This window comes from Papio anubis, unplaced genomic scaffold, assembly GCF_008728515.1.
Source record: "Papio anubis isolate 15944 unplaced genomic scaffold, Panubis1.0 scaffold75, whole genome shotgun sequence".
Taxonomy (NCBI): Eukaryota; Metazoa; Chordata; class Mammalia; order Primates; family Cercopithecidae; genus Papio; species Papio anubis.
The window spans coordinates 154,771-173,620 of NW_022167723.1; the positions used below are offsets into that span (position 1 = coordinate 154,771).

At 42.9% G+C, this 18,850-nt stretch overlaps 1 protein-coding gene across 3 annotated transcripts in view; it reads right to left on the reverse strand.

The window, feature by feature from the left end:
* Positions 1–18,850, reverse strand: part of LOC101009767 (talin-2) — a 253,027-nt gene that overhangs the window by 99,746 nt on the left and 134,431 nt on the right. For all 3 annotated transcript variants that reach the window (XM_031662566.1, XM_031662564.1, XM_031662565.1), the window contains 5 exons: positions 17,821–17,923; positions 8,213–8,421; positions 6,975–7,094; positions 5,769–5,966; positions 4,561–4,700 (listed from right to left, as the gene is read on the reverse strand). In XM_031662566.1, coding sequence (XP_031518426.1) covers positions 4,561–4,700; positions 5,769–5,966; positions 6,975–7,094; positions 8,213–8,421; positions 17,821–17,923 — 770 coding nt within the window. The remainder of the gene's footprint in view (positions 1–4,560; positions 4,701–5,768; positions 5,967–6,974; positions 7,095–8,212; positions 8,422–17,820; positions 17,924–18,850) is intronic.

Below are 18,850 nucleotides of genomic sequence, written 5' to 3' on the forward strand. Positions count from 1 at the left end.
AGTCTCAAGTAGATACAGAATTGGGGAGGAGTGTGAGAAGAATCAACCGCTTGGTGTTTTTGATGATCTATTTCGCACAAGTCACCCAGTCAGCAGCTTAGAGGGTAAAAAGCAGTAGCAGACACCTCTCTTCCTGCCTCCAGGGAAGAGGCACCTGGGAAAGGAGGAAAGAGCAAATCGAAATTGACCTAGCTGTATTCCCAGGGTCCTGTTATGTCAAGGCACAGATATTAAAAAATAATCTAGGCTGGGCGCGGTGGCTCACGCCTAGAATCCCAGCACTTTTGGAGGCCGACGCGGGTGGATCACTAGGTCAGGAGTTTGAGACCAGCCTGGCCAACATGGTGAAACCCCGTCTCTACTAAAAATACAAAAATTAGAAGCCGGGCGTGCTGGCTCATGCCTGTAATCCCAGCACTTTGGGAGGCCGAGGCAGGTGGATCTTGAGGTCTGGAGTTCAAGACCAGACTGGCCAAGATGGTGAAACCCCATCTCTACTAAAGATACAAAAAATTAGCCGGGCGTGGTGGCAGGTGCCTGTAATCCCAGCTACTCAGGAGACTGAGGCAGGAGAATTGCTTGAACTCGGAGGGCGGAGGTTGCAGTGAGCCAAGATCGCATCACTGCACTCCAGCCTGGGCAACAGAGTAAGACTCCGTCTAAAAAAAAAGAAAATTAGCTGGGCATGGTGGCATGGGCCTGTAATCTCAGCTACTTGAGAGGCTGAGCCAGGAGAATCGCTTGAACCCGGGAGGCGGAGGTTGCAGTGAGTCGAGATTGCGCCACTGCACTCCAGTCTGGGCAATGGAGCGAAATTCCATCTCAAAAATAAATAAATAAATAAAAATATAAACATAATAATAATCATCTAGCTAGGCATGGTGGTTTGTGCCTATAATCCCAGCTACTCTGGAGGTTGTGGTCAGGAGTTCAAGACCAGGCTGAGCAACACGGCAAGACTCCCTCTCTTAAAAAAAAAAAAAATTATTTAAAAATAACAAAAATAATCGTTTGTATCTCTCTAGGATGGCAAGGTGTTTGCAATCTAATTGAAAAGGCAAGACAATGAGAAGACAAGGTACAAAGAAGTCGGATGAAAGAAAGCAGTACCAGGGCGGGACACCTGGCAGGGCATGATAGATGGCTGAGCTAGGGAGCAGATAAATGCAGGGACTCACAGGGAGCTAGAAGGAAATGAAAGCCTTAGCCGCCGGGCGCGGAGTCTGCTTGAAAGGGAGGGTTCGATGTAGACTGAAGCAATTGGAAGTCAGGACTGAGTGAGATCCTGATTTGGATGGAGGGAAGGAAGCATTCTCTGTAAGACCCACAGAGAGCAAAGGTCTCTTGTACACCTTTCTGTTTACGGAACAGATGCACTCTTCTCATTTGTGCTGCTTGCTGGACCATCCGTCTTCACAGTCTTTGGGGACAGGAGGAGCCCTGCCCAGCAAGAACCTCAGACCAAAGGGGAGCCAGGGGAACAGGCGCTACCTGCGAGTTCCTAGGGAGCACCCTCTGTGGACTGGAAAGCAGCTGAAACCTGGCCCTGGGGTCTGATGCTGGCCGCTGTGGGCCTAAAGCCTTCTCAGTTCTGGAGTCCTTCTGGCCAGGATGACTAGTGGTGAGCAGTGATTCAGGGAAGGTGCTCAGAGGTAGGATACCCCCTTCCTTTTGGCAACTGCAAGCTAACTTTCTATTTCCTTGACTAAGTTCAGGGAGCACCTACCCAGCCCCTGGTTGGGGAAAAAGGCTGACGAATGGGTGACAAAGGGTCTCCAGCTTCACCCGACTTGTCAGAAAAGAGCCAGAACCCAATCAGTTACATGGGAAGAAAATGAACAAGCCAGGCACTAAATAGCAAATGACTTCCTCTCCCCTAGGCATCCAAAACCAAGGGGCTAGGTAGGGTCCCCAAAACGCACCCAGGCTCAAAGGCAGAATTAAGAACAGAGGAACAAGACATTCTCTACATTTTTCTCCAGAAGCAAACCTTTTCTTCCCAGAGAAAGCAGGACCGCTGACACCACAAATAATAAGGGGTTCGAGACTGTTAACACAACAGGGCTGAGTTGGTCCAGGCCTGGGCCCTCGCAGTGGCATTTCTGGGGACTTTGAGGATATACACACAGGAAGGACAGGCAGGACCTGACAGTCTCAAGAACAAGGAGGACAGAGGACTGAAGACTGAGACTATGATGATCAGATCTCTTCTGCCCAGCTTCCTGTGCACTTTTATGCAGGACTGTTCTAGGCCCAGATGAAATGAGGGGAGCACGTGCTGAGTCCTGCCTAACTCCACCAGGGCCACATCCCTGTCTTAATCACAGTGTGCACTCAACACTGGGCCTCGCCCACATCAGGTCTGTGATGAAAATCTATGTAATGAAGACATGAATGAATAAGACAATGAATGAATGAACCCCAGCCTGGCAGAGCTTTGTGTCCCAAGAGGAGCCTGCCTGACCCTCTTGACCTGGCTGGAGTTTCTGCTGAGAAACAGCCCCAGGGAGCAGAAGCTTGCCAAAATGCGCCAAGAAACCAAGGAGAATGTGCCAGCGTTTTCTTGCACCAGTTCCATCCTGAGACAATCATTTTCACATGATGATTTTTAAGTGCTTACTTGGCTATGAAACCATCAGGCTGGGAATTCTCTGTCAACTGCTAAAAGCCAGGACAGAAAGGCAAAGAAAGCTTTTTTTTTTTTTCCTTTTCCCCGTGTCCTTTCTTCCAAGCCACCACCAGGGGGCCTGCAGCTATACACAGAGCCATACACCAGCAATATTCTTTCCGGGTCTGTTTCCTTCTATAGCTGGCTTTCAAAAGGGCAATTTATACATTCCCCCTCCTTCCCACAATTTAGGAGAGTGAAGACATTCCAAGTTGGAAACTGTAATTTTGAAATGATGCAAAAAATTGAAGATAATGAGAAACATCTGAGTTCAGATACCTGGAAATGTCAGTTGCTTTATCCAAAGGCTCTTTGTAGGAAAAAAAAGGAATGATTAAGAGGGGGTTTTTTATCAGAAACAGCTGCTCAACAGAACAGACATCACCCCCAACCCCACCTCCCAACTCTCCTGCCATCGAGGGAGGTCACTTATTTACTAGAATAGTCACTAACAAAGCATGAGATGGGGAGATGGGAAGATAATTTTCCAGTCCTCTAGTGGCTCTAGCTATTGTTTGCAGTTAAAATGTACCTTCCAGGAATAAATGAAGAAACTCAAGGGTTTGCAAGCAAACTGCTCTGACAGTGTCTAACCCTTTACAAACACACACACACACACACACACACACCACTACAAGCCGAGAAGGGAGGAAGGGCAGGTTTGGACCACGAGTACCATGAGATCTCATGTGCTGAGAGCTAAAGATAGCTTTGGGATGATGCAGTTCACACCCCCACTTTGCAGACGGGAAAGTTTAGACAGGCTGAGCAACCTGACCAATGCGACTGAGTCAGTCAAGTAGTAAAAAGCTTGGAATATAATTCAGGTCTCCTGATGTCAACAATTTAAAAAACAGCCATTGAGCTCCCAGGGGAGATACAAAGACACACACACACACACACACACACACACAAATAAGCAAATTTTAAAAACCAAGTTTAAAAAAAGAAAGCAGAATCAAAGCTATGCTTTTCAAAAATCACGAATCTGCACATTTTGAAAAGGCTTCCAATTACTCTCTATCCCCTAATAGTCCTGCTTTTAATCTCTCTCCACTGTCAGCTTTCTTATATATAATGTGATGTTAAATAATGCTAAGAAAACATGCCTGCACCACCACAGAATCATGACCACCCTACTCTCTGGGTTCAGGAAAATGAAAGAGGAGCAGCTGATATGAGAACCTCTTGGGCTGTCACTGCAGTGCTCCACATACCACATTCAACCAGTAGTTACTGAACTAACTTGTGGCCCTGGAGCAGAAACTGTACTGTTTCACCCACTTCCCTGTGTGAAACCAATAGGAGAGAAGGACACCAGAATCATCCCAAAATTCACACTCATGTTTTAATATATTTCCAAAAACAATTTATTCCCACTGACTCCCTACTCATCTTAAAGTGGAGCCTTCCCCATGTGAGAGATACGACGTATTACATTCAGTCTAACACTGATGCCAGGCACAGGGTTAAATGCTCAACAAAAGTCTGTTAGATGACTTGATGAGCACCGCTTTTTATCTTTACACTTTTTGGTATTTTCTGATTTTTCAAGAAGCATATGTTATTTTATAATCTGAAAGATGTAACACTGCTTTAAAAAAACTGTCTGATCCATTGTGTTTACAAATCAAAAAGGACCTTACGTCTAAGCAAGTCTCTACTGAAAAGGCTGTATGAGAAGACAGAAGGTATTTTTAGCAGGGAAAGAACATGAAAATGAACCAGTTTTATAAAATACCAGAGTGTCCATCACTCTCAGCTCCACCTCCCATGACCTAAGGACAGCACCAATTCTTTGCTCAGCAAAACTGGGAGGATGTCAGGCACATCTTCAGACTGCAATGACACTGTTTAACCACATACAAAAGCACATTTTGTCCCACTCCTACCTTGCAGCTGCAGCCAGGAGATTTTTTGCGTTGGGAGCTCCTGGATCTACAGAGAGAGACTTGGCAGCTAACAGCAGCTTGCTGGATGCCATCGAGATATTCTTGAGGTTTCCTATCACTTGGATCTGGTCTTCTTTTGTCTGGAAGGTCAAAAGGAGCCAGAGCGATTAGGACCTGTCCATTTCTTGAAGGAGGCATTCAGAGAGCTAGAAGCAGCATCCTGACATGCAGGCAGGTTATCTGTACAGATCACATTAAACCCAATTAGCCTGTGGATGCCTAACTCGTTGAGACACTGACCAGTGTCTACCCTTCTCCAAACAGATGCTCAGATCAAGATGCATGCCATGGGGAAAGAAATCCATCCCCAAGTGGGTCAGCCAAGAGCTGTGCTTTCTCACAACCAGAGGCATTAAGCGGGGAGCGGGGTGGGAGGAGAGCGAGTGAGCTGTGAGCCAATGCACAGACCAGGCAGCGATTCCAGCGTCTTGCTCAACAATGCTGGAGTTGTCAAGGAGCTGTACATCTCGGCCTGGCACAAACGACCAGCACTGTCTCGATATTCAGAGCTGACTGCATCCCTAAAGTTCCTGACTCGAGAAAGGACACATTTCTCACCTGGTTGCCATCTGAGAAACAATTCTTTGTAGATACTAGAAGAAGATATACCCTGGTTATCTCTTTTAGGGAGGTCAAAGCAGCGCAGGAAAAAAAACAGCTCTGCAAGCTGACACCAGATCAGTCAAGCTCCCTTGTTCTAAACAAGGGGTTTATCTGTTCATCTGAAGGAGACAGTTTTTAATTACTTGACACTCAGTATTAGACACAGACCATTTGAATGGTCCATTAAACCTCAAATACATAAATATTTTTACTTTATTATCCCACATTTGAAGAGCTGTTCTAATCTTTGTTAAACATTCTCCTTCTTTCTACCCTCCCTCCAAATAGTAAGACTATGAATTCTGCTGGAGGATCATGCGAGAAGATATCCTTCATTACTAACAGCACCTCATGCATAAGCTGACAGTATCTCTGGGAATGCCATTCCCAAGAGGGCATAAGCTTCCTAAGTAGCAAAAAGAATGCAACCATGGCCTGCCTGCTTCCAGGTTCCTTTTCCTACTTGTTCAATCAGTCTCAAGGATGGATTGTCCATCTGAGAGGAGAGGCTAAGGTCAACTCCAGACAACCACCTCCACACCCACCTGAGCTTGGCCAGCCATCTCAATGCCAGCATCGAGGAATTCATCAAAATCATCGCTGAACTTTCCAGAGGCTGCAGCCAACTCTCCACTCTGGCCCCGGGTGGCATGGACAACTTCCCCAGCAGACTGGTTCAGATCAGCTGCTGCCTGGTTCAGTTCACTCTGGGCTTCCTGGAAAGGCTTCGTGCTTGGAGGTAGCTATGGGGAACAGACGGCACACCCCATGAGACATTTTGCTTTGTCGGGGAGGGATAAAAGGAAGGTATTGTGGAGGGGAGACAGACTCTTCAGGGATGCATTTGAGTCATCACGACTAAAAGGCTCTGAGTCATCTGAGCCCATTTCATTAATAGGTTTGACCCTCAACATATACATTCATTCATTTAAATTTATCAAACACCTACTCAGTGCTCGACACTGTGGATCTAAAAATGTAAGCTATCTACAGGGGCTCAAGGTTTCTTATGTGGCAGAGACAGGATCCACACCAAGGTAATCTAACTCCGGGGTCCATTCTCTAAAACTCTACCCTATTTTGTCTCTCTTAAGATGAAAGCTACGTTTTAGCTTTGTAAACTAAACGGCAGATGCTATCAAACTTCAAATCATGTTCTTCCAAACTAATAGCCAACAATTATATTAGTGGCCTTTGCTAATAACTTTTAAATGTCATCTAGCAGAATGATAACCTATCTGTGAAAAGTTCTAGGGAGTTAAGCTAGACTCTATCCATCACCCACATGCATTGCCTCTATACCTGTGCAGAGAAGAAACAAAGATGCACGAGCACAAACCCTCCTTCAGCAGACTCACAAAGCAGGGACGGGAACAGGCCCCAAGATGAAACTCCTCAGACTACTTGCTGTCTCACTGAGTCTTGGACACATGTACCCTTCCAACACCTGATTGTCACTATCTGAGATGTCCTGATAAGAAGCCAGGCGATCACACACCCCTTTGCCTGTCTCTCTGGGATGATCCGAGAGGAAACGGCAACATGGGCTCAAAGAAAAAGTAAGTTTTAAAAGCTTCACCTGGGAACTTTGTTGATCAGACAGCAAAACATGGAAAACAAAGACTGGTGGGAAAAACAGGACTCCTAGAGGAAGGGTTAGCTGCTCAGAGATCTCATGGAGAGAAGACTTCGCTCACACCTAATGCAAGCCGAGTCCCCCAGTGTCCTTTCCCAGTCTAAGAACCTCTCACCGAATCCACAAGCAGCTTCTTGCTGGACTCCCCGATGCTCTTCAAGGCCACGTCCACATCCTTCTGCCCAGGGAGGCAATTTACGCAGTTATTCAAGGAGTGAGAGACGGCTTTAGCCACCTGAATTCGTGGAGGGAGAGAAGCACCTTTAAGTACAAACATTTCTGCGCACTGGTTGGGAACGGGCAGTGATGACACGCAGAGCTGAAACACACACGAAAATGACCCACCAGCATCCGCCTGCCACCATCCCCTGTCTTACACCACCTCATCCAGGCCCCTCGTCCCAGAGAAGATGTTTTCCACCCTCTTATTGGGATGAACATTCTGTCTCAGCAAAGGGTCCGACACAGTGACACAGCACATCCCACCTGTTCCCCAAAGCCAGGCTAAGCCACAGTTTTGTGATTCAAACACAGAACTCTCCAGCATGAGGTCAGGTTCTAAAGCAAAGATTTCTTATACCAAGAGAAATGAAAATATCTCCCTTCTTGGGAGCCCTGCTGAGGTCACCGAGGTGGAAGGAGACCTTGAGTTTTTTGGATCACAATTGGAAGGGCTGTGGTTAATTTCCTCTCAGTGACCCATGGGGCCATCCTCCCAAACCTCACTCTACCCAGGGGCAAGTGGGGTGCTCTGAGCACAACCTGGAGTTGCCCTCATGCTGTCTAGCAATGTTTAGTGGCCCCCTGTATGCATTCTTCGGTATCCTCAATTAAAAGGAAGGTCTTTGGAGGTGAGGAGGGTCATTTCCTGTAATCTAAGCCATCTCCTTCCCAGCCCCACGTCTAGGACTCTGCCTGGATGCTCCTTAGCCAACTGGTTCCATCAGGCAGTTGAAGAATCATTCAAAGAAGTAATAGAGAGCCAGGGTTGAAAACTTCCGGGTGGCCAGCCCTAGTGGATCTACCTCACTCCCTGGTGAGGAACAGCAATACAGGTCAGCACGCATAGGCCCAAAACAAGCATGTTATGTCCTGGCTCTGAAACTCCCAAGGACAGAATTCAAAGGCCCCCATACCCTCTCCTGACCGTGAATTAAGCAGATCACACATTAATGTAAAGAATACTAGGCAAGACTTACAAAAGTGAGTATCATGTATGGCCAGCACGGTTATGACCTTTGGAAGTTTCTGCAAAAAACTGCTGTGTCAGTGTTCATATCAGGGAAAAGTGCCCAGGAGACAGCCCACCCACATGTCCACGTTAATGATGACCATGACAACCACAAGCCTCACCTGAGCCAGTCTTTGTTGACTCTCTGCGTCTCCAGGTGCAATCAGGGCCTGCTTGGCCTCTTGAATGAGCATGGCGGAGCCCTCCATCACGTCTCGAGCAGAATCTAACATGGCATGGGCAGCCGCGGGGTCGGTCGTCGATGCAGCCACTCCACGGGCAGCCTGGGCCAGCGTTTTCAGAGCTTGGGCCGTCTCTCTAGCAGCCACCCCTGGGGATAAAAGTCCATCAGACTTACAATTAGATTCCATCTAAATGTCACATTTTACTTAGGAATAAGCTTCTGCACCAGGGCCTGGCACAGAAGGGGAGCTGCAGATTAGTTTTCATAAAATTTGAACTGCTGTGTTTCTCAAAGAAGCAGCTGGCTTCGGAAACATATCCCCCTGGCTCTGGGCCAAACCAAGAGACACGTTAATAACAAATGCAATACTAAAGACTTCCTCCCCCTGACTTGCCTTGCTCCCACTGCCCCACTGTCCCTAGGCCTAGAACACCAAGTGCCTGGGAGTGGGTACACAGATGGACATACCTGGGTATGTTCATGCACACGTTTGCGGGAGGCCATTGAAAGGCACCTTTCTTCTCAATTGTCTTTCTGGGACGTAACTTACATACACTACAGTGAACAAGTCCACATGTGCAGCTCAGTGAACTGGTACGTATGGACACAGCCACATATCCACCATCAGTTGTGCTAGTCAATACTCCCTTCACACCAGAAGTAATCACTATTCTAATGTCTATTACCTTAGACTATTTTTACCTGTTCTTAAACTTCATGTTAACAGAACCACATACATGTATATTTTTGTGTCTGCTTTCTTTCTCTGACCATAATGCTGTGAGATTCAGCTAAGCCGTGATGTGTGGCAGTTCATTCTTTTTTCTTGCTATATAGTATTCCACGATACAAATATGCTAATATTTGTTTATCCATTCTCTTGTTGATGGACATTTGGGTTGTTTCTCATTTGGGGCTATTATGAATTAATCTAACAAGAAAGTTCTTATATATTCAAGTGGCCATATGAGATCACTTCTCTTTGGAATCACTTCTCTAGGAGTTGAAATGCTGGATCATAGAGTAAGTATATATTTAGCTTTAGAAGATACCACAAAAACAGTTTTCCAAAATGATTTTACCATTATACATTCCACTGGCAGTCTGTAAGAACTGCAGTTGCTCTACATCCTAGCCAACATCAGGTATCATCAGATTTTAATTTAATCGTTCTGATGCATGTGTAGCTGCATCTCAATGAGGTTTTAACTTTTATGTCCTTAATGAGTAATGATGTTGAGCACCTTTGCATGTACTTAATGGCCATTTAGATATCCTCTTTTGTGAAGTGCCTGCTTATCTTTAAATATGCATCTAAACAGATGATGGGATTTGGTGATAAACTGTGAATATAAACTAGTCCTTTAAAGCTGTAGCACTAACTCATGCAGAATAAACGTGAGTCTTACTACCTGGCACGCAATCCTTGACACACCCGAGAAGAGGATGAAGATTGGAGATGCCAGGACACATATGAGCCTGAGAATCACTGAACAGTTTACCCTAGAGCTCATCTCATAAAATTTCACAGATGAAGCCTGGTGCTGAGACGTATCTTGCCCACAAATGCTTCCAGAGGTGGCACGAGAGCTACATCTGAGCTTTCCTCACTTCGAGGTCAAATATTCTTTATAGTGCTTTTTGGGGTAGAGAACTAAGAGCCCTTTTTGTTAGAACACGTACGATCTACATGAAAAATATGCAAATCGATGTCTCTCTCGCACTGAACTTTTGAAATGACTATTTTCTACAGGACTGAGCTGGAAGGTCTTTTGGCACCAGCGAGCGTGGTCTTTACTAGCCACTGCTTCAGCTGAGTCAGCACCTACACAGGAGGTGGTCTTTTCCTCACTGAGGGCGAGGCTCTGTGATACAGTAGAGTGTGAAAGGCCTCAGATCCATAAAACCAGACGGGTTTGCAGTGCTGCAGACTTGCTAATATGTAAATATTTAGTAAATCACACAGCTGGGATATAAAACTACGATCTAATCAAGGTAAATTACAAAGCTGCCAATCTGTCATTTATCTCATGGCACTTCTGAATACAGCTGGCGGAATGAAAGAATTTTAAACTAAGTGCTTTTTATTGCAGAGGAGAAGTCCAGAAGAGAAAGCACAAAGGTAAACAAAGCTAAGGTGAAGGAGAGAAACAATCTGAGGAGAATGGTCATTCCATTTTACACTTAAGCTTTTGGCACAGGGTTGAAGGATGCTGTTGCTCAGGAAAGCGCCAGATGTAGTTAAGACCTCATCTGGCTCCGGCTCTGCTGCTGATTAGTTGTGTGGTCTAGACTGCTGCCTTTTCCCTCTGGGCCTCAGTTTCTCAGGGGTTTTAGGAGAGGCTGAGTTCCTAGCTCTGACCATTGCAGATTCTAGGCTGTGATTTCTAGACCTCTCCTCTTGTCTTCCCATTTGTCATATGGACTCTTGAATCCCCTTCTATTTGAGTCATATATAAGTTTGGAGGAGTAAATCATTTATCATATGCAATTAGAAAAGACATGTTTATGCAAAATCCATTTAGTGAAAAAACCTTTCCTAGACTCATACAATTAAAAAAACACAGAAATCAGAAGAGCTAAATACCAAAAACCTAAGCTGGTCCATCCCATGTGTTTTCTGCTAAGGACTCACTGTGAAATCTCAAAGCACATCAAGGATCTTCTTGAGGGAGATCACGTTTCTGTAAAGAGGAAGCCATACCATCAAAAGGATGAAACCAGGCTATCAGAGGTCAGAAAGCCCAATGAACACCCATGGCTGTGCATGGCTGAACACATAGCAACATTCTCAGTGCTCATCACTACAGGGTCAGATCTCCAAGCAAACAACACCCTCCAAATGGAACTGTTCCTGCAGTCAAAGTGTGCCTTACAATACCAGAACCACCAGAGTGAAATACTAAAGCAGATTTCTGTTTCAATAACCACAGTCCTTTGAAAACACAGATTACTTTCACGGTATTCTTGCCATCTGGATCTTAAATGATACTCAGTAACAGAGTCTTATGAAGGCATATCAAGTGATATCAAATATAGCAGCATTCTTCATAATGGTTGCTATTCTTTACCAGAATTCAGGTGGACTGTGTATCCAGACAGTATTGGGCCACACAGCAACCTCAGAAGATAAAGACCAGGTATGACACAAACCTTTTATCTGTTCCAAAGTATTTACAAAGGGTTCTGTGTAATTGTAATCAGCTATACAGAAATATATTTTGAACACTGCACTGTATCTGCACTGGTCAAACAGAAACACAATTGTATTAGAATGCAGCCCAGTGGCAGCTCACGTGCAACTTCTGAAAATCCCACACACCTCAATTGTGGACAAGGAAACTGAGACCCAAGAAGTTTTCCACACGTGCTGTCTCTTTCCTTGCTTCCCATCCATTCTCCAACTTTCCTGAAACTGCCTTCAACAAGGAGAATAGTGACCTCCTTATTCCTAAAGCTAATGGATGCTTAAGTCTTCCATTTGACAAGACTTTCTGGGCAGCAACTATGTCTGTGGCTCTAGAGACATCCCTCTCTCCTGGTTTCTCTGCCCCCTCCACAGCTCCATGTTCTTCTTTCTTTCAAAGATTTCCATTGCCAGTTTCCTCCTTAACCAGTCATGTTCTTCAGGATTACAACTGATAGGATGTCGCTTACTTTACCACTCCCTGTTGGCAAAATTATCTACTTCCAATCATTATCATTTTACCAACAATTTTCAAATCTGTATCATCCAGCCCAGCCTTCTCTACTGAGTTCCAGAGCCAAAGATTTAGCTGCCTAATGATGCTCTCCCTGCATATTCTCCAAGCACTTCAAATGGAATATATTTAGTGCTGAACCCAGCATTCCTGAACTTCACCTTCCCTACTCCTACCAATGGTCCTGTGTTCCCATCAGTGATTCATACAATTCTTCACTGAGCTATAAGGCCAAACACTTGGAACCGTTCATGTTACCATCTCCACCAACTTCTAACCAGTCACCAATAATGATCGGGTCTTTGCTTCTTCAATCCATCACTTCATCTCCACTGTAGGACACTATCATCTCTTATCTGGATTAATGCAACAGCCTGCTTGCCTACCACTTTGTTTCCATCCAATCTATTCTACACATGGGAGGAAGGGCAACCTATACAAAAAGCAATCTGAACTGTGTCCACAGCTGAAAAACATGTTCACATATTCTTCATTTAAAGTCTAACCCATTTATTTTAGTTTATGAGGCCCTTTAGAATCTGACCCTGGCCTAACTTTTCAGCCTTATCCTCTTACTTCTCACTTCCTCTTTGCCTATTACTTTCACCATCTTCAGTTCCTTCCATCAGCCTTCTTTCTCTCATCTTTAAGGCATCATACATGCAGTGCTCACTTATGCAACTGCCTTCCAATGCCTGCCAAAATTAAATGGGGCTACTTCTAGGCTGTTTTTCAGACACCAGCTAGACAGCATATCTTTCTGGGTGTTATCAGTATGAGATGACGCAACCTGTAAAGTAGTCTTTTCTCTAAACATGCATTTCATCATCTACACAACAGCTGGCAAGATTTAGGGAAAGTGTGGCAATTTCTGAAATTTAAATCTCTCATATTACCCTATGATTTTCTAAGAATTTTATCCTACTTTTCCTTCTCCTAGAATGCTAAAGGAGTCCTAAACAATCCACAAAGCCCTCGCTAGGTGTCAATTCTGCTCTGAAAATTTCCCCTATCCTCCCATTGGGATCAAATTTTATGTTCTTATTATTGCAGGTACTATACATGCTGTACTAACTTTGTGTTCCTATTGTGCTCTTTAAAATTTTTATTTTCAAAGTAGTAAATGTATACAGTTTTTACAAATCAAAGAGGATTTTGCTTGTAGTGATGGCAGAATAACTTACTGTAAACAGCCTTCCCACATAGAAACTCTGGAAAACGTACATAAAACATTTATTTGAAGGCACTGGAGAAATACCAAGGCCCCAAGGTAAGGAGGGCCAAGATCTTGAAAAGAAGGACTGAGTCCAATGTTTAGGGCTGCTTTTTCTCTAAAGGCATTTCCTAATTTGTAACCTGTTGCCAAGAAGCTGAGAAGCTGAATAAAGTTTCCTGAAGTCTCATGGGCTAGGAAGAGAAAAAGCATAGTTCTGAGCCCAAGAAACAGAATGGCTCTGGTAAATAGCAACCCTTTCCAATAGGACACACAAGGGCTACACCCTCAAAGGTAAACTGGAAACAGACCACACAATTTCCAATCAGCTCAGTTCCTGTATTTTTATTGTGATCTGTCCTTATCTTAACCAGTTGTCAGGAGAAAACAGTAATCCTATGTAGGGAAAAAAACGTAATTCAGAGCCTCAAACTATCTCTACAATTTAAAATAGCAACGTTCAGTCTTGAAGGAAAACAAGCAAACAAACAAACAAACAAACAAATAAAAAAAGAACATGAAAACACCAGGAGACAAGACCAATGGCTGAAATACCAAGAGTAGGGGAAAAAAAACCCTGACAATAAAAACAGGCACAGGCTATCCAGATATCAGGATACCAGATTTCAACTTTAAATAACTGTGATAAATATGTTGAAGAAATTAGATGACAACATACAGAATTTCAGCAGAGACGCAAACTATAAGTAAATAATCAAATGGATATTCTAAAACTGAAAAATATGATACTTACAATTAAAATCTCAATTGAAGGGGTTGAAAGCAGAATAGACACCGCTAAAGAGAGGAAAAGTGAACTGGAAGATAAATCAAAAGCAAATATTGAGAATAAAGCATGAAAAGAAAAATGATGAAAAAGAAAAGGGTACAGAAGATGTAGAAAACACAGTGAAATGATCTAACATAAGAAAAAGGAAATGGGACAGAAGCAATTATTTCAAGAAACAAAGGTTGATTTTTTAAAAACTGGCAGAGGACAACAAATCCCATTTTCAAGGAGTACTTACAACCCAAAGAAGGATAAATATGCAGGAAAACTCCCCTAGGCACACTGCTGGAAAACCAAAAACTAAGAAAACTCAAAAAGCAAGGAAAGGGGAAAAACAAAACCACATTACCTTTATAGCTAACTTCACAACAGAAATAAAGGAAGCCAGCGACAATAGAGTAACATCTCCAAAGTGCTGGAAGAAAACAACTGCCAATCTAAAATTTTATAATAAGTGATATTATCCACTCAAAATAAAAGCTAAACAAAAGCATCTTTAGACAAACCAAAATGGAGAGAATTTGTCACCAGTAGATTAAGACTAAAGAAAATAATGAAGGGAGTTCTTCAGGTATAAGAGAAATGATCCCTAATGAAAGCTCCTGGAGATGCAGAAGGAATGAAGGGTGATGGAAAGGGCAACTATGGGAGGAAATCCAAATGAATAAGGATTATCTGGAACAATACTGAGACTGTATTACAGAGATGAAAATATACCTAGAATTAAAACATACGGCTGGGCACGGTGGCTCACGCCTGTAATTCCAGCACTTTGGGAGGCCAAGGCGGGCGGATCATGAGGTTAAGAGATCAAGACCATCCTGGCCAACATGGTGAAACCCCACCACTACTAAAAATACAAAAATCAGCTGGGTGTGGTGGCACACACCTGTAGTCCTAGCCATTCAGGAGGCTGAGGCAGGAGGCTGAGGCAGGAGAATTGCTTGAACCTGGGAGGTGGAGGTTGCAGTGAGCTGAGATCGCACCACTGTACTCCAGCCTGGTGACGGCATGAAGTTAACATGTCCCAAGATTCTTGCACTATGCAGGAAGAGGTAAACAGAGTAACTTAGATTTAAAGAAATCATAAAAGAATAGTAAATGAATGTACAACTAACAAGCTAATCAAGAGGAAGGAAATAGAATTTAGAAAATGTATATGAATCTGAAAGGAGGCAAGCAAAGGGGAAAAAAAGGAACTTACCACAGGTAGGCACAGAAAAAACAAATATTAAGATGATAGACTCGAACTCCAACATATCAGTAATTACACTATCTATAAAGAGACAAAATACTCCAATTGAAAGAAAAAGATTGTTACACCACCAAATACTCTCTGCCCTCCCCAAAGAACAATGACAAACTCAGTGGATACCCAACCCATTAAATATAAGCATGAAGAAAAACTGAAAGTAAAAGAATGAAAAAAGATATGTCATGCACACATTAACCAAAACAGAGACTTCTATGCAGAAAACCATAAAACGGCACTGAGAGAAAAGAAGACCTAAATAAATGGATATTCACAGATTAGAAGACTCAATGATATAAAGACATCAATTCTCCCAAAATTGATTCAATGTTATCCCAATAGTGGTTTAAAAACACTGGTTTAAGAAAACAGTATTTTTTATTATTATTCTGTAGAAATTGACAAGCTGATTCTAGAATTTATGTGGAAATGGAAAAGGCCAAGAATAGTCAATACTAACCTGAGGAAAACCAAGAAAGTTGGAGGATGTGCATTACCAAACATTAAGACTTAGTATAAAACTGCAGGATAGCAATTAGGGAAGCGTAGTACTAATATAAGAACAGGTAATTAAATCAATGGAAAAGAACAAATACCACAGACTGATCCAAACATATATGTTCACTTATGTTACAACAGAGTGGCACTAAAGATCATTGGGAAAAAGTAGCCTTTTCAATCAGTGATGCTGGGTTACATGGATATCCATGTGGAAAAACAATTAAATGAACCCTACTGCACATAAACAAAACTCATTCCAGATAGTTCAAAGTTCTAAACATGAAAATCAAACAGTGAAGCTCTAGGATACGACAGAGGAGAACATCTGCATGACCTTAGGCAAAAGTTTTAAAATAGGACACAAAAAGTACTAACCATAAAGAAAAAAAGTGTAAATTGGAATATATTAAAATAAAAACTTTTGTTCATTAAAAGGCACTTTAACAGAATAAAAATGCAAATCACAATATACAAGCAATACGTATAAGTACCAAAGAACTCCTATAAATGAGGAAAAGACAATAACCCAATTTTCAAACAATGGGCAAAACACACAAACACACTTCACAAAATGACCAATAAACCTACGAAAAGGTCCCTGATGGCATTGTTCATCAGGGAAATGCAAATTAAAATCATAATGTGATACTATCACACACAAACCAAAAGGGCTAAAATTAAAAGACTGATGACACAAAGTGGTGACAAGGATACAGAACTACTGGAGCTTCCGTATGCTGCTGAAAGAAATGTACTCAACACATGGGGAGCCTCTGACCTAGGAAATCCACTCCTAGGTACACAGCTAGGAAATGCTTACTATCTTCCCTAAACAATGTGGACTGGACTTGTTTCTGGCAGTGTCTTTTGGAAACAACCCAAATGCCCAACAACAGTATAAAGAACAGCTATATTTATGTAATGTAATACCATAGAGATAATGGAAATAACCACTCTGTGTACCACAGATGAGTCTCACAAACACAGTGCTATGAAAAAGCAGCTAGACATCAAGGGCACATATTATATTATTCCATTTACTTACAGCTCCAAAACAGGCAAAATTAATCTATGCTGTTAAGCGCCGTGAGTGTTTACCTCTGGGGAAGGAGAGCGGGGATACAGTGATTGGAAGGGGGCACAAAGGAGCATCTGGGAGGCTGAAGATGTTTGATTCCTCCATCCTGCTAGTGGCTTCTTGGGTGTCTTCAATTTGTGAGACCTTATGAAGGTATCCATTTAGGATTTATGCTGTTTTCTGTGTATATATTATACTTTAATAATGCATATTTCAAAAAGTCAGGCAGTGTTACTGTGTAACAAAAGCAATGATCCAAAATCCACTCCTCCCCTCTTCGTCCCTCCTCCTAGAGCCACTCAATTCCTTAAGCTTTCCTTCCGTATATATTTTTAAGAAATGTGCCCATACTGAAACCTCTTGGTTTTAAAATTTGAGGTATGTATAGACTTCCTACCACAATAACATTTCCTTATTGTATAACTTTTCTGCTTTTCTTAAGAGTTGATGATTACACAATCTGTTCCTTATACAGACTCCTGTTGAAGGAGTCTCTTACCTTCAGGGCACCCGGCATCACCAATACTCAATACCGCCTCACTCCCCAGGGTTCTGCAGCACAAATCAGCTTGCCTCCTTGCTGGTTTCCCTACCCCTCAGGTTTCTGTTCACTCGCCTCTACCTGTTACCACGCATCTGTCTCCTTCCATTTTCACACATTCCATTGACATCTTATTTGTCGTCATCTCTTACCCTCTTTAGCCTTTTGTATGCCTTTACTTTAGTGGGATTCCAGGACTCACAGATAGACCTGGAAGTCTATCATTACTACTTCTTTATAGTCTAATGGGGGCAATCCATAAATAGTTTGAGGGAATCATATTTTATTAGTCTTTGTGTGTTTAGTATCAAGCCCAGTAATGAGCACATGGTGCTTGAAAAACATATGGTGAACTGCTGGGGGAAAAATTGCATGTGTATTGTCCAAGGAATGAACATTCTCCTTCTCCTCCCCTGCTACGCCCAGTGGTCTGCAGCTGACCACAGAGGCATGAAGAGTGTGGGTCTCACCTGTGTAGTGTTCGTTGCCTTGAGCAGCACAGGTCAGCAGCTGCGCCATGGAAGAGCCCACTGCCTTGGATGTGCTTCCCAGGTCCTGAGCACATTTTTCCAGCTATAAGAATATTCAAGGAGGAAAAGAACGTCTGCTGAGGTCTTAGCATAATTTAGAAAAGTCATGCAGATCAAACTTTGAGCCCTAGCTCTTTCCCACCAATGGCACTAAGCTGCAGCAGGGTGGTATAGGAGAAGGAGCCCGAGCTTTAGAACAAACAAATCTGGGTGCAAATCCCTGCCCCCTGCTCCCTCCCCTCCCAATTACTAGCATGAGATTGAGTAAATTACTGAGCCTCTCCAAGCCTCAGTTTCCTGAGGAGATCATAATATCTAGGCTCAGGTTTTCAGAGAATTAATGTAAGCTCTCAACAAATGGTAGCTATTAGTATTATGCCTTTAGAAGCTAATTTAGAAAGTCTGCAACAAATCCTTAGCAAGAATTAATTATGGCTGGGCAGGAAGTGGGCAGACATCCAGCTGCACCACCTTCCTGGCATGTGAGACCATTAACATTGTTCAATTTGATCATTATACTTTGAGGAGTTCCAACTGAAAGGAAATGCAATAGAAATAGAGGGTTGGAGTGGTAAATGACATTATGAAAATGGGCACAGTGCTTGCTTCCCATGAACAGCATGTTACTTTGCTTTGTAAACTGAATAAAAAATTCAGGGAACGAAGTCAGTAAAGGCCTAGGGTATGGACAATTATTTGATTACTAGATGAGGTTTTGGAAGAGAATTTCTAGGTATACTGCGAGAGTACAAAAAGGCAGCAGAGAACAAATGCATTTTAAACCTTGCAACATGTTTTCCAGGAGAGGCAGTGCTTTCCAATAAAAATAGAGCCTGGTCTATTATAGCAAACAATATGTTATGACACAATACAGACTTTATTAGAGCAATTTCTTTAAAAATTCATGATGTTTTCCTACATTCTAACTGACTGGTCTATGCTCTATGTAAAGGTGGAATTACATGTCATG